This window comes from Rhinolophus sinicus, chromosome 14, assembly GCF_057876585.1.
Source record: "Rhinolophus sinicus isolate RSI-liver-muscle chromosome 14, RSI-T2T, whole genome shotgun sequence".
In the NCBI taxonomy this organism is placed as follows: Eukaryota; Metazoa; Chordata; class Mammalia; order Chiroptera; family Rhinolophidae; genus Rhinolophus; species Rhinolophus sinicus.
The window spans coordinates 30,277,190-30,293,509 of record NC_142514.1 but is presented as its reverse complement, the minus strand read 5'-3'; the positions used below and the strand labels follow the sequence as shown (position 1 = coordinate 30,293,509).

The window sequence follows — 16,320 nt, the reverse complement described above, 5'->3', positions numbered from 1 at the left end:
GCTTAAATATAGAGTTTGTAATATTTTCTATGTAGAATCTATGCCTGCCATTTTGTTACTTGTTTTCCTCATAGATTATAGATTTCTTGTTCTATTCCTCCATTACTGCCTTCTTTTGTGTTAAACAGATATTTTTTAAATTTACCAATGTAATTCCCTTGTCATTTATTTTCCGATTGTTTTTCAGTAATTTTCTTAGTGGTTCCCCTGGGGATTGCAATTAATATCTGAATTTATAACCATCTAATCTATTGAAGCTAAATTTCAATAGTGAACAAAAACTTTGCTGTTACCTTCATTCCCTCCCTACACATTTGTGCTCTTATTGCCATTTTAATTGCATCTTTTATTATTGTGTGCCCATCAACACAGCTTTGTAATTATTATTTTATGCAATTGTCTTCTAAATCAGGAGAAAATAATTCTAACAAAAAGTACATATACTGACTCTTATATTTACCTATGTAATTATCGCAACCAGTACTATTTTTTACTTCATGCAGGCTTGATTTACTGCCTAATGTCTTTTCATTTCAATCTGATGGACTCTCTTTAGTATTTCTTACAGGATAGGTTTGCTAACAACAAATTCTCTCAGTTTTTGTTTATTTGGAAATGCTTTAGTTTCTTTTTCATTTTTGAAGAATAGTTTTACTTGACATAGAATTCTTGGTTGAAAGTCTTTTTCTTTCAGTATCTTAAATTTGTCATCCCATTGGCTCTGGCCTCTGTGGTTTTGATGACAGCTCATATGTGATCCCTTGTATATGATGAGTCACTTCTCTTCTTTAAAGGTTATGTCTTTGATTTTTTACAGTTTGATTATGATGTAGTTTTATTTTTTTTAATCTCTTTTAAGTTTATTCTACCTGGGGTTCATTAAACTCCTAAGATGTGTAGAATAATGTTTTTTTTATCAGATTTGGGAAGTTTGGGGCCATTTTTTCTTCAAATATTATTTCTGCCTCTTTCTGATAATCCTAGGATTCTCATTAAATGTATGTTGGTAAACTTGTGGTGTTCCATAGATTTCTGAGGCTCTGTCCATTTTTTGTCTTCTTTTTTTTTTTTTTTTTTCTGTTCCTCGGACTATTTAATCTCAGTTGACCCATCTTCAAGTTTGCTGATTTTTTTTTTGTTCTGCCTGCTTAAATATGCTACTGAACCCCTCTAGTGCATTTTTCATTTCAGTTATTGTACCTTTATACTGTAGAATTTTTATTTGGTTCTCTTTTATAATTGGTTTTCCTACTGATATTTTCTACTTGGTGATACATTATTTTTATACTTGCCTTTAGTTATTTTGGCATAGTTTCCCTTAGTTCTTTGAACATATTTAATATAGCTGATTTAAAATCCTTGTTTAGTAAGCTCAAGATCTAGGCCTCCTCAGGGACAGTTTCTATTGATGTTATTTTCCCCTCTGTTTTCATGTCACAGTTTGTTTTCATGTCACATTTTTGCTGTTGTTGAAAACTGGATATAGCATAATGTGGAAACTCTGAAAATAAGATTCTTGTTGCTCCCAAGGGTTTGTTAATGTTTGTTTTGTAATTTTTCTGAGCTAATTCTGAAAAGTCTGTATTCTTTGTCATGTATCATGGGCTCCTGATACTCTCTGCTCCGTTAGCTTAGTGGCCTGACAAGGATTGAACAGAGATTTTCTTAAACTCTTGGAACCAAAAAGTTTCCCAATCTTTGCTGAGGGACACTATGTACATGTGGGGCAGGCCTTGAACTCTGCAGGCAATTGACTACTCTGCCTTAGCTCTTCCTTTCTGATTGTTCAGGACCTCAAGGACCGTCCAAGGTGAGAGCTTAGGACCTTTTCAGGTTTTTGCTGACCGTGCCTATAGCCATGGGCACGCGCACAGCCCTACGCATGTCGGAGCTTTCCAAAGTCTCAATAGACATCTCATTCCCTAACTTTTTCTTTTAAGCTTTTTGACTATGTTGTTGTTGTCCCAATTGTTTGCCATTACCTCAGGAAGTTGTGACGTTAACCAATTGCTTTTCACCGTTTTCAACATATATCCCTGGAGAAAAGGCTTTTTGTACCAGGAAAGGTCCAAGTCAGTTCAAATAAAGATAGCCATGCAAGTGGTGTCTTCCAGGGAAATAACAGAAAGGTCAAATAATGACAATTATCTATACAATATTTTAACATTATACATATTAAATATATAGATTAAATATATAGCCTTAGTTAAATCAATTTAGTGCTTACATCCATAGTTTCTCCGTTTAGCTCTTATTTTGGCCACAGTTCATGCTTCGGTTATTTATTCAGCAAAGGATCATGGAAACTGTATTTCCTGAATTCTTGCATATAAAAATGTTTGTTACCCATGTATCAGAAAACAAGTTTGGCTAGATATAATATTCTTGGGTCACATGTTTTATTCCCATTTGAAAACTTTGTATAAGAATCATTCCAATGTCCCCTGCTTTCTGCCGTGAAATGATGTTGTGAAAAAGCCTGAGGCAAGTCTAATATTTTTCCCTTATAGGAGTTTTTTCTTTGGATCTTCCAAAGGAGATTTTATTTATCATTGAAGCATAGTGTACTTATTAGGCTATGCCTCTTTGTTGATCTTCTATATCAGTTTTTACTAGCATATTGTATTGGGTTTCCTTTCAGTTTGTAGAGTCAAAGCTAATTTTTCTTTTTAAAATTTTCTTGCATTATATATTAAATTTTAATTTCTGTTACATATATTCAATTTAATCTTCAAAGATGCAAATTGATTGTATATGTTGGTTTTTATTTGTGTTACATATTCATCATTTTTCTATAATCCTTTCAAATTCTTGGTTAATTTTCATTTCAGTTACTTACTTTTCTTGTTCTGATTTCTTTGTCCCTAAATGTGGTGTTAGCAATATCTGGCCTACGTTTTGCTGCATGCGGTATGGCCTCATTTCTATGGTCATCTTATTTTTCTCTTTCACTTCTTTCCAGAGTTATACCAGCTCGTATCTTATTTCTTGATGTTGTCATATCATGTATTCAATGAACTCTTGAATCTCTCTTTTTTTTGAGCTCTTTAGTTGTTTCATTAAGCACTTTGAATTTTATGGCCAATAAGTGCTTTATTTAAACTATAGTGACTAAGCATGCTGTGTGACATGTATAAATCCCTTAAGAGTAGGAACCATGTCTCATTTTTTTGATCTTCAGAGAACAGACACTCTGGTCAGGCTAATAAGAGAAACCTTTTTAAGCCAATGTTTATTCATTCACAAATAAAAATGTTGCTTCTCAGATAGAGTGAACCTGTTCAAATAACATATGATGAAAGGAGGACTTGAATCCAGGACTCTGACCCCCCACCCCCACCCCCCGGACAGGTCTCTTTCCACGCTAAATGCCACAGAAAACCAAAGCAGACCCATTTTGAAGTTTGTAGGTAGGTATACAACTACAGGGGCGATATCTGAACTCATGCTCCTATAGTTCTGGCTTTCTCCACCTCAGCATCACTGGTATCGTGGGCTGGATAATTCATTATTGTGGGGAGATGTACCCTGCATTGTTGGATGTTTAACACCATCTCTGGCTTCTACTCATTAGAGGCCAACAGTATTGTCTCTTCCCCCAGTTGTGACAACCCAGTTTTAGGTTATCTCTTTCCGGGTAGCATTATATTTAGGATTTCTTATCCAGTTCCCTCCACACACCAGCCATCAAAGTGATATTTCAGAAATTCAAACCATGTTCTTTCCTTACATTAAATGATCTAAAAGCTCCATATTGCCCAGGGTAGAGTCCTAGATTCGTATCATGGTTTAGGGAGTCTTTTTGAACCTCGTCCTGCTTCCCTCTTCAACTTCTTTCCTAATTCCAACTCAGATGCACACTTTCAGGTCAATCCACCAAAGTATTTTCCGTTCCCCAGACATGTTGTGTACTTTGACGTCACTTAGACTTTATTTGCCTGTCTCTAAAATTCTCATTCCTTTCCATATAGAATATTTTATTGCATGCTAAAGGCCCAATGTAAATGTCATTCTCTTGGGCAAACGTAGCTGCTACTCATTCAGAGCCCTTGCATTTGGTGCAAACCTCATAGAATGCTCTAAAGACATTGATTTGTAAGTCCTTATTTACAAGGAAAAAATTCCTCTTGGCTCTAAATTCTCTTTTTCCAGCACAATGCCTGGCCCAGAGGAGACACGTGAAATGTGTGTTTGAAGATAGAAAATGGAGGTGCCCAAGGAACTAAAGCAATTCTGTGTGCTTAAATAACTCTGTATGCTTAGAGACAGAAGCCATGCAGATGTGTTAGGCTGGGGACTGAAGCTGGATACTCAGAGGGATGAACTCCTTGGAGCCCTCACAGGTCACCCAGGAATCCCAAGAAGAGTGATAGAGAGTGAGGGTAACAGGAGGAGAGAAAGGGGCAAGTACTCACGGCTGCTTTCCTGGGAGAGGTGAACCTGAAATTCGGGGACACTTGAAGACATAAGGGGAGAGGATCTTCAGGTGAGGAACATAGAAGTTACAAAATGGGGGAGAATAGTAACTTTACAGATCACCTACTATAAGCCAGGCACAGTCCTTAAAACTTTATACTTATTAACTCATTTTATCTTCACTAAGACCCTATTGAGCAAGTTCTATTTTACTGAGAAAAGGCCTGGAGAACCAGAGAGGTTTTGGGAATTTGCCCAAAGTCACATTGCTGGTTATTCTGTGACACCAGGGATTCAACCATGCAGTCTGGCATTAACTCAAAGAAAACATGGAGCATGGGAGGGCATGGACAAGCAGAAGACAGGCCTGACCAGAGCAAGGAGGCCCTTTGGGGAGCAGTTAGGCCTTGGGCTGGGAGGCTCAGGGGGTCTGGTTGTACACAGTCTTGAGCAGTTGAAGTTCAGACTTGATGTTCAGACTTTGGGGAATTCATATATGCAGGGAGCTCATTAAGAAATCATTGGATTTGCCTTCCTGGGAGTCAGGGCCCCAGGAGCAGAGTTTCAAAGGAGAGCTCCTCAGACTCCTGACCCGTCCCTCACACAGAGCCCAATAGCAGGTTAGAGTGGCAGGGATGGGGGCAGGGGCCTGAAGCTCAGAGTCTTCTCATCTGAGGTATCCCTTCTTCTGCCTACCTTGGCTCTCTCTGCTGTTGACAACTCCTCACATCTGTGTCACTTCATGCCGGTTCTGTCTCTGTCCTTTGCTTCTCTGTCCACCTCTTCTTCCTGTCTCTCTAACTTCCTTTATTTTACTTCACTGTGTCCAACTGCCCTTCTTTCCTTCTCTGTCTTTATCTGACTTAGTGTGTGAATCTCCCTCAACACATCTGGCCATGAGTTGCCAATGAAGACAAACATAGGGAGGAGGGGCTGTTGTTGGGGAGGCTGAGGCAGCTGGGCTCTCCCATGTCCATATCCTCGTCAGTGGGCCCTGGGAAATGGGCAAGACGAAGGGAGGGCAGATGGAAGGGGGAAGGTTGATAGGGCAGCACTAGGATATGGGAGAGGAGAGGACTTGCAAGATCTCAGGGGAGGCAGGGATTTGCGGGACCACCCTGAAATTGGGAGTTGCTCAAAGGATCTCTTATTGAGGAGGGGGAGCAAGGCAGATGCATCCCACCAAGATGCCTGCAGTCTAGTGATGCTCCCTGTTGGTCACCAGGGATGGTGGGGCTGAGTTTGCTTTTGGAGCCAGGTCACCTATCCCCTGTTCCTATTTCCTCTGCTTCTTCCCTTGTAAGCACTCCTGCTGTTTCCCTCAGATGTTCTGCACCGTGTTATGGATACTTGAGGCGACAGAGATGACAGCAAACATGCTGAAGACTGCTCCTAGCAAATGCCACAGGACTGAGCAGGTAGGACTGGAGAATGGGAGTCACAAGTGAGAGGTTGCAGCGATGCTCCAGGCATTCAAGCATTGGGAACAGGCGAAGTTAGATAATAAGGAAGACAGAGAAGATGGAAAAGTCATGACTCTGCAGGTGGAATGGAGCTCAGCTGTCCTCCCGCCTTACCTCTCTCTGAGTCCAGGCTGATCCCAACGCATCCCTAACGTGTCGTCAGCTGGATTCAGCCTGACCCTCGTTGCACGGGGAGCTCATTGCTTCTGAAGGCAGTCCTTTCTGTCGATGAGTAACTCTGAGTGTCAGCACATTTTTTTCTAGTCACTCTGAAGCTTATCACCATAGTAAAATTTACACTTAATTCTAAATTTGGGACCATGTAGAGCAGTTCTTATCCATCTTCCTTAACACAATTCTTTAGACACTTCTGTAGACAGATCTCGGTACCCTCTCTAGCTTAAATTTCTACAGAGAAAACATCACCAGTTACTTAGATTTATTTTATTTTATTTTTACCATATCCCAATGTATCTTTTTTATATGCTGCAAATTGTCCACACACCCATCTATGGCATAGGTGTAAATTCTACATTCCAAATGTGTCTGCCCTACTGGAAAGGATAGGTGTCAATCACCTCTCCTTGTCCTGCCAACACAGTTTCTAGGATGGAGTCTAAGATTGGCATCCCTGCTTTAATAATTTAATAAATATTGTGTTCCTACCATGTGCCAGGCACAATGATTGACACTGGAGAGATAGAGGTAAACAAAACAAAACAAAGTCCTTGCTTTAAACAATCTGCTTGAGCGTGAAAGACAGTAATCAGAGATGCAAAGGATGTGAAAGAACTTACCCTGAAGATAACTTTGTAAAAGAGCATAAGGACTGGATATGGTGGCAAAGGTCCTTAGGCGAAGGCATAGTTGATGGGCTAGAAGGGATTACAGTGTGGTTTTTGTGGAATGAGCAAACGGGACAGTAAAGGAAGATGAGATCCGAGAGCTACATAACGCAGTGAAAATTAAGCGTTCAGTTTTGGACATGATAAGCTTAGTGCCTTTGAAATATCCAAAGACAGAGTTCCAATGGGCAGTTGGATACATGGAGTTCAGGAGAAGGGTCTGGGCAAGAGATGTAAACATAGAAAAGTATTTAGGCCAGGAGACTGGCTGGTTTCGGACTGTTTTTCTTGTGAGATGGTTTTGTATGAATTTTTATTCTGTTGCTCATTATATTATTCTAGATCATTTTCCACGTTGAGTATAAGGGATGTTTAAAAAAAACAACACAAAACCTCGGAGTTGTCCAACAGATTTGATACATATATACTTCAAAATTTCTAATGCATGCTGACATTTCAAATAGTCTGTGTCCACACTAATCTTCACCTCTTTTCCATCAACCACAGTGGAAGGGTGTCCCTTCTCTGATTTCAGCCCAATCCCTCCATTTGTAGCCTGAATCCCACCCTTTCTTGTTTCATCGAAACCCTGCTCCATGGTTTAGTCTGTCACATTCCTACAATTTTATCCTTCTCATTTAATCAACAATTTCCTTCACCATATAAGCAAGCCAGAATTCTTATTTCATAAAAAGATTTCCATCACCATCTAGGTCCTGATATATACCTCCTTCGGGTTGGTGCAAGTGTCTTAGAATTCCAGGGTACACTTGCTTCTTTTAACATACTACACACAGATGTCTGCTGAAACTATTCTCCCAAAGCCTCTTTATTGCTAAATTGGTAGTCACTTTTTGGTCTTTGTCTTGATGTCTGTACACATTTGATCACAAAGACTACCCTCTCCTTGCAGACCTTGCCTCTCCTTGGGTTTCTGTGTCACATGTCATCTATCTTTGGCCTTTCAATACAACTTTCTTTGGAGTCTCTCCTTGAAGTCAGCCCTTAAATGCCTTAAATGTTGCAGCCTTAAGTGAAATAAGTCAGACAGAAAAAGTCAAGAAGCATATGACTTCACTGATATGTGAGATATAAAACTGAAAGCAACAAAGGAACAAGACAAACAAATAAAGAAACAAAAACTCATTGACACGGACAATAGTTCAAAGGTAAGGGGGAAGGGAGAATAGTAGAAGAGGGTAAAGGGGGTCAAATATATGGCGATGGAAAGAGAACTGACTCTGGGTGGTGAACACACAATGTGATATATAGATGATGTAATACAGAATTGTACAATTGAAGCCTATGTAATTTTACTATCCATTGTCACCCCAATAAATTTTAATTAAAAAAATGCTGCAGCCTTTCAGAGTCTGCTTTCAGCTCTCTTGTCCCTCTGCCTTTCTCTCTGGGTGATCTCATTCCTTCCAATGGCTTCAGTTCCTACAGCAGTGCCCATGACACTCAGATTCCTATCCTTAAATCTTTCTCTTCAGCTCTTGACCCATCAACCCAATAAATACTAGGAGTCCTAAAACTAGACTCATCATGTGTCCTCTTCAACTCCTTTCCCAAACTTCCCACTCCCAGGTTCCTTATCTCAGTAAATGGCACCATCACTCATCCATTTACTCAAAGCTGGAATTCATCCTCGATGCCTCTTTCTGTCTCACCACTCCCTCATCACTCACCTAGATCCACAGATCCCACCTCCTAACGACTTCTGTCTAACACCTATCTTTCATATTAATGATCACTGCCTTAGTTCTCTTTCATCCTTTCCTTCCTGAATTATTGCAGTCACTGGCATCCTCCTCCTCTAATTTAGTCTCCACACGGCAGCCAGAGTGATTGTTTCCAGATATAAACCTGATATCGTGTCTATTAATGGATTCTTATCTTTCTCTGTTAAAATCCACCCTCTTTAGCTGGTTCTGCAGGGCATGAGAGGTCCTCCATGGTCTGTGCTTGCCTACGTCTCCAGCCCCATATCTCATCACTGTCTGGTTTAGCTCACGCTCCATGACTTCACACATGATGCTGCTTCTGCATCGCAGATCCTTCTCTGCACTTCCCTTGTAGTTAGCATCTACCCACTCTTCAAAGACCAGCTTGACTTTTACTTCCTGGAGAATGCCTTCCATAATTCTTCAGATTGAATTCGGCTTGCTACAGCTAGCTGCCTGCAATAAAAAGGGGGAAGTATGACACATTTCTTCATCCCATAATTTGTCAGTTCCTCATCCCAGTTCCCTGCGGCTTCAGTCACTGCTGGACTTGTAATAAGAGAAAGATAGGGTGAGGGGTAAGAAAGACTAAGTTGATTGGTACTGTCTTTTTTTTTTTTTTTGAAAACTTTGTTACACATTTTTAATTTTTTTATTCAATTTACTTTATTTATTTATTAAATTTATTGGGACAACATTGGTTAGTAAAATTATATAGGTTTCAAGTGTACAATTCTATCATACATCATCTACACATCGGGGTAAAGTATATAGTGATGGAAGGAGAACTGACTCTGGGTGGTGAACACATCTTTTATTTATTTCTTTTTCTTTTCTTTTCTAAAAAATATTTGTATTAAAAATATAACTAACATACACTATTATATTAGTTTCAGGGGTACAACATAGTTATTCAACACTTACATACCTAAAGAAGTGATCACCATGATAAGTCCAGCAACAATCTGACACCATACCATGCTATCACAATATTACTGACTATATTCCCCATGCTGTACATTACACCCCCATGACTTACTTGTTTTATACCTGGAAATTTGGGCCTCTTTTTCCCCTTCCCCTTCCCTCCTTTTTAAATTTATCAATTACAGTTGACACTAATATTATTTTATACTAATTTCAGGTGCATAGTGGTTAGATATATATATAATTTAAGAAGCGATCCCCCTGACTAGTTTAGTACCCACCTAGTACTATACATAGTTATTACCATATCATTGACTATATTCCCTATGCTTTACTTTACATCCCCATGACTATTTTGTAACTACGAATTTCTACTTCTTAATCCCTTCACCTTTTTCACCCTGCCCCCAACCATCTTCCATCTATCATTCCAAAAACTCTAATACACATCTGACACCATAAATAGTTATTACAATATTATTAACTATATTCCTTAGGCTATACCGTACATCTCCATGACTAACAACCAATTTGTACTTAATCCTTTCCCCTTCTTTCAGCCACATCCCCAACCTCCCTCCCATCTGGCAACCATCAAAATGTTTTCTGTATCTATGAGTTTGTTTCTGTTTCATATGTTAATTTTGTTCTTAGATTCCACAGATAAGCAAAATCACATTGCATCTGTCTTTCTCTGTCTGGTATGCTCCGCTCAACACAACACCCTCCAGGTCCATCCCTGCTGCCACAGACGGCAAGAACCCATTCCCTTTCATGGCTGAGCAATATTCCATTGTATATATGTACCACATCCTCTTTATCCATTCTTCCATTGACAGACTCCCAGGCTGCCTCCACATCTTGGCCATTGGAAACAATGCTGCAATGAACAAATGGATGCACATGTCCCCTTGAAATAACGTTTTGGGTTTCTTTGGATAAATACCCTCAAGTGGGATTCCTGGGTCCTTTTTTGTCTCTTCTAAACAAATCGCCTTTGTTTTAAAGTTTATTTTGTCTAGTATAAGTATTGCTACCCCAGATTTTTTTTCCCATTTTCATGAAATAGGTTTTCCATCCCTTTACTTTCTGTCTGTGTGTGTATTTCAATCTGAAGTGAGTCTTTTGTAGGCAGCATATATAAGGTTTTTATTTTCTTATCCATTCAGCCTTCCTATGTCTTTTGATTAGAGCATTTGATCCATTTACATTGAAAGTAATTGTTGATAGATATGTAGCTAATGTCATTTTATTATTCAGAATTGTTTTTTTTTTCTGTATTTAAAGAGTCTCTCTAAGATTTCTTGTAATACTGGTTTGGCGGTGATGAACTCCTTTAGCTTTTTCTTGTCTGGGAAGCTCTATCTGTCCTTCAATTTTAAATGATAGCCTTGCTGGGTAGGGTAGTCTTGGTTGTAGGTCCTTGCTTTTCATCAGGTTGAATATTTTGTGCCAATCCCTTCTGGCCTGCAAAGTTTCTGTTGAGAAGTCAACTGACAGCCTTATGGGAGCTCCCTTATAAGTTACTAGTTGTCTTTCTCTTGTTGCTTTTAGGATTCTCTCTTTGTCTTTAACAATTGCCATTTTAATTATCATATGTCTAGGTGTGGGCCTGTTTGAGTTCATTCTGTATGGGACTCTCTGCACTTCCTGGACTTGTATGTCTATTTCCTTCACCAGGTTAGGAAAGTTTTCAGTCATTATTTCTACAAATAGGTTCTCAGTCTTTTGCTTTCTCTCTTCTCCTTTTGATACCCCTATGATGCAAATATTGTTGCACTTGATCTTGTCCCAGAAGTCTCTTAAACTGTTCTCTTTTTTTTTCTGGATTCTTTTTCCTTTTTGCTGTTCCAGTTGGGTGGTTTATGCTACTTTGTCTTCCAAATCGCCAATTCGATCCTCTGCTTCATCTGGTGATTCCTTCTAGTGCATTCCTTTTTTTTTTTTTTTTAATTGGGGAAGGGGAGCAGTACTTTATTGGGGAACAGTGTGTACTTCCAGGACTTCTTTCCAAGTCAAGTTGTTGTCCTTTCAGTCTTAGTTGTGGAGGGCGCAGCTCAGCTCCAGGTCCAGTTGCCGTTGCTAGTTGCAGGGGGTGCTGCCCACCATCCCTTGAGGGAGTCGAGGAGTTGAACTGGCAACCTTGTGGTTGAGAGCCCACTGGCCCATGTGGGAATCGAACCGGCAGCCTTCAGAGTTAGGAGCATGGAGCTCTAACCGCCTGAGCCACCGGGCTGGCCCACTTCTAGTGCATTCTTCATCTCAGTTATTGTATAATGTTCACTTCTGACTGATTATTTTTTATGGCTTTTATTTCCTTTTTTATGTTTGCAATCTCTTTGTTGATGTTCTCACTAAGTTCCTTGAGCATCCTTATAACCATTGTTTTGAACTCTGTCTCTGATAGGTTGCTTGCCTCCATTTCATTTAGTTCTTTTTCTAGATTTTTCTCCTGTTCTTTCATTTGGGATGTGTTTCTTTGTTTCTTCATTTTGGCTGCCTCTCTGTTTGTTTGTATGTATTGGGTAACTCTGGTATGTCTCCCAGTCTTGGATGGGTGACCTTACGTAGTCCGTGTCCTGTGGGGTCCAGGGGCACAGTCTTCCTAGTCACCTGAGCCGGGTGCTCCAGGAGTGTCCCTTGTGTAGGTTGTATGTACTTTCCTGTTATAGTTGAGACTTGATTGCTATTGGCACATTAGTGAGTGGGATTGACCCTCAGGCTGACTGGCCATGTCCACAGCTTATGGGCTGCTGTGTGGGAGGCTTACTCCACTGAGTGGGATTTGCCCCAGTAGTCTCTGGTGCCTGTTGAGACCACTTTTTCTGTGTGCCACTTGTGGGGCTAATTGGGCAGTGCTCTGCTGTGGTCTGAAGCCAACCTCCAAGTATGTTGCTTCTGGGGTCTCTTGGGAGGGGATCTGGTGCAGGCCCAGGTCATCCACTGCCTGTGACTGGCCAGGAGCTACCTGGGAGGAGCTACAAAGTGACCTGCAATTGTTCACTGTCTGTGCTAAACCTGGAGGCACGTGGGTGAAGCCACGCTGCAAACTGAGGATGGCTGCTACCAGTACCAGGCCTAGGGTAACTCTGCAAAAAGCCAGGACACCCAGAGGCCTGCTGCCACCTGCTGGCTCCCTTAAGGGTCAGCCACTGATAAAGCCTCATGCAGTACACGAGTTAAGTGAGGCAGGGCCTCAGGGAGTCACTAAAGTGGGAAGAGCTGTGGTCACCAGGTTAAAGTAGACTCTGGTTTGGTGCCAGTGCTGAGCGTGGAGTGACTTGGCAAAAGTCTCCCAGCTCACCAAGACCAGTCACTACCCACCTGGGGCTCGTGAACTCCAATAGTTTTCCAAGAAAGAGTGCAGTGTGAGAGGTGCTGGCTGCTCATGGAGAAAGTGCCTCCAGCAGTGCTCAAGTTGTTTAGAGCAGGGCCCCAGCTGAGTCAACAGGGCGGAGCCAATCAGATGGAGCCAATCACCAGGCCAATGAGATTCACATTTGGCCCGTGGGGGCGGGCTCAACATAGGAAAGATGGCGCCCGCCTGCCGGCTGCACAGGAAGAGGTCCCCTCACTGGTGAAGTGCTGACTGTCCTCCAGTCCTCCTCCTGAAGCCGCACTCCTCAGTCTGTTCCGGTATGTCTCTGAGGCCCCCTGAGTTGCCATCTCTCCGCTGGAGCCCAAGGTGAGTGCCTGTAAACAAGTGAGTCTGTACGTGGGCTGTTTAAGAGGACGTCTGGGTTTCCCACAGCCTTCCATTTCACCCGAATGGTCAGAATCCCCACTTTTCTTCACAGCCAGATGTTGTGGGAGCTCCTCTTCCCAGCATCAGTAATCTGGGCTGGGGAGCCTGGTGTGGTGGGCTGGGTCTCACTCCTCCTGGGGTGAAACTTTATGGCCTTCTGACTCTCAACACCACAGGGAGGTTTGGGGCCTATTCTGCGTCTCTGCCCCTCCTACCAGTCTCAACATGGCTTCTTCTTTATACGTATTTTTGGTCATAGGACTTCTGTTCAGCTAGACTTCAGATGGTTCTCCAGGTTGATTGTTCTATAATTTAGGTGTAATTTTAATGTGTTCGTGGAAGGATGCAGGCGTAGTGTTTATCTACTCCACCATCTTGGATCTCTACCTCATTGATATTTTAATTTGCATTTCTTTAGTGCCTACTATGTTGGGATTTTCTCATATGTTTACTGACAATTTAGATTTCTTTTTTATGAACTGTTCATGTCTGCTGCCAGTTTTCTGGGGTGTTCATATCTTTCTTACCGATTTGTAAGCATTCTTTCTAAGTTAATGATATTATTCATGTGTCTGTAAGTATGTTGAAATTATATGCCCTGTTTTATCTGCCTTTTACTTTTGCTTCATTATTTATACAACACTGTGACTCCTGGACAGTGGGGTAGGGTTATACCTTTGAGGACAATGTGAACCTATGCCCTTGGCAGGGACCCTGGCGAACATGGACTCGTGGAGAACACAGACATTCATGTTAAATAATTCTGGCCAGCTCTAGTTATTTTTTGCAAGGAGTTTCGTAGGTATGTGCATCAGCAGGGGTCTGGGAAGAAGAACCCGATGGGGCTGCTTATGGGAGATGTCCCTAAAAACGTCACAGGCATGGTGTTGTTGGGTGATGGAGTTTCTGCGGCGGCAACCAGAAGCAAAAGCCAGTAAATATGGTTGCTGCTCAGTAATGTGACCCTGCAGATGGGGGAAGCTTGGGGAAAAAACAAGTTACATTTGTAAAGATTCTGTGAGGAATAAGCAGAGTTTTGGGAAAAGTCCCTCTAAACAAGAGGAAACAGAGCAAAAATCTCCACGTGATTTTTTAACCTTTCTCTAGACTCCCTAAAGTTTGCATCTGAGGGAAACATTATGCCCACTCTCCTCTCTCTAATTTCCCTCATTCTTAAGTGGACAGGGTCCCTCTTCTTTGAGATGACCCAAGACAGGCTGTAGTTTTCCAAAATGAACTTTGTTAGAAACAAGGAGAAAGGGAAAGCAAGAGGTATAAAAATACAAATGAACAGAAACAAATGGTCATAAAAGTGTTTTTCACCTTTCTAAGATACTTTCAACCGACCTCAGATGTTCTAACTGGCACAATTTGTAGATGGGTAGATATAGGTTCATTTCCTCGTTCTCAAGTTTCTTTCTCACCCTAAGATTGTACACTTTTCAGTTTCTGAATTTTTACTTATTCTACTCCTCCCATTCTCTTTATTCTCTAGGGCTCCAGTTACTTCCACAGCTCAGGAGGGTCCTAGCTCATTATCGGTTGATAGTTCATCCCTGAGTAATAAATTTTAAAAATTAAAACTTAACATTTGTTGAAAGATTACTATATACCAGGCTCTGTACTAAGCACTTTTCATATATTATCTCATTTAATCATCACAACTTCCTGTGAGGATGAGATACAACCCTTAGAGTAGTTAAATGACTTGCAAAAATTCACATATCTAGTTATTGGTAAAACCAAGTCTCTCATCCTGGTCTGTCTGGCTCTGAAGTTTAGGCTCCTGACCGCTGTGCTCAATCTTCACAATCATCTCTGTCTCAAAATACATCACCATAGACTCTGCAGATGTCTGAGTGTCCTGTTCCCTCCCACTGGGCCAGGGTGAAGAGTTAGCTTTATGGAGTCCAGCTCTTCCAGGTCTCTTGGAAGAGTCTCCAGGGAGCTGGTGAGTGTAAGTCCTGCTTTGTTCAGCTCCCCAGGTCTTCAGCTTTGAAGAATCACTCTGGGGCCCTGCCCCATCCCAGCAATTTGAGGAAAGCCTTTTTCACATCCTTGTTCCTCAGACTGTAGATGACAGGGTTGAGAAAGGCTGTGGCAATATTATAGAAAAGGGCCATTTTCTTGCCACTGTTTGACAAGGAGTCCGAGCCCGGGCTCATGTACATGATGATGCATGGAATGGCGAACATGGTGACCACAGTGATGTGGGAGGCACAGGTGGAGAAGGCCTTGATCCGCCCCTGGGCTGAGCGGATCTTCATGACTGCAACAAAAATGTTGGCATAGACAATGATAACTAGGGAGAGTGGGACCACAATGACATTGAATCCCGTGATGAAGTCCACCAAGTCATTGAGGGATGTGTCTGCACAGGCTAGCTTCAGGACAGCAGGGACCTCGCAGAAGTAGTGGTCAATTTCATTAGGGCCACAGTAGGGCAGGCGCATAGCAAAGAAGGTATAGCACAGGCCACCCACCACACCATAGGCCACGCAGATTCCCACCAGTGCGAGGCACACCCAATGGCTCATGATGGCCTTGTACCGAAGAGGCTGGCAGATGGCCATGTACCTGTCCACAGACATGATGGAGAAAAGCCAGGACTCAGTGACCCCAAAGAGGAGGAAGATGTACATCTGGGCCGCACATCTAGCAAAAGAGATGGCCCTCTTCTTGCTGAGAAGATGCACGAGCATCTGGGGCACGGTAGTGGTGGTGTAGCACACATCCAGCATGGAGAGAACACTGATGAAAAAGTACATGGGTGTGTGGAGGCGCGCGTCCTGGTGGATGAGGGTGACGAGGAGGCTGTTGCTCACAAGGATCAACAGGTAAAAGACTAGAAAGAAGGTGAAGAGCAGGGGATTGGTCCTGGCATTGGGGGCGAAGCCCAATAGAATGAATTCTGTCACGGCAGACTGGTTGACATTCCGCATTGTGATCTGCCTGTTTAAAGAGTTTTGAGGAATATGTAATTTATCGCGTGCCCGTGCTGAAGGCGTGTAAGGCATTTCACACTCATTGTCTCATTTACATTCCCTAATAGGAAATTTGGATTGGCAGATGGCACCGCCTGGTATGTCCCTATAGTAGTTTGAGTGATTTTGGGGTTTGGTTCAGGATTTAGATGAGGGTCACTGATGAAAATAAAGACCAAGTTGGAATGGAACACGTCTGCTGTGTTCCATTCT

The 16,320-nt window shown here is 41.8% G+C and overlaps 1 protein-coding gene across 1 annotated transcript; it reads right to left on the bottom strand.

Moving 5' to 3' along the window:
• Window positions 1–15,126: 15,126 nt before the first annotated feature.
• LOC109457863 (olfactory receptor 2D2-like) lies at window positions 15,127–16,065 on the bottom strand. Its single transcript, XM_019751047.3, has one exon. The coding sequence runs from the start codon at window positions 16,063–16,065 to the stop codon at window positions 15,127–15,129; it is 939 nt and encodes a 312-aa protein (XP_019606606.3).
• Between the last annotated feature and the right edge of the window lie 255 nt (window positions 16,066–16,320).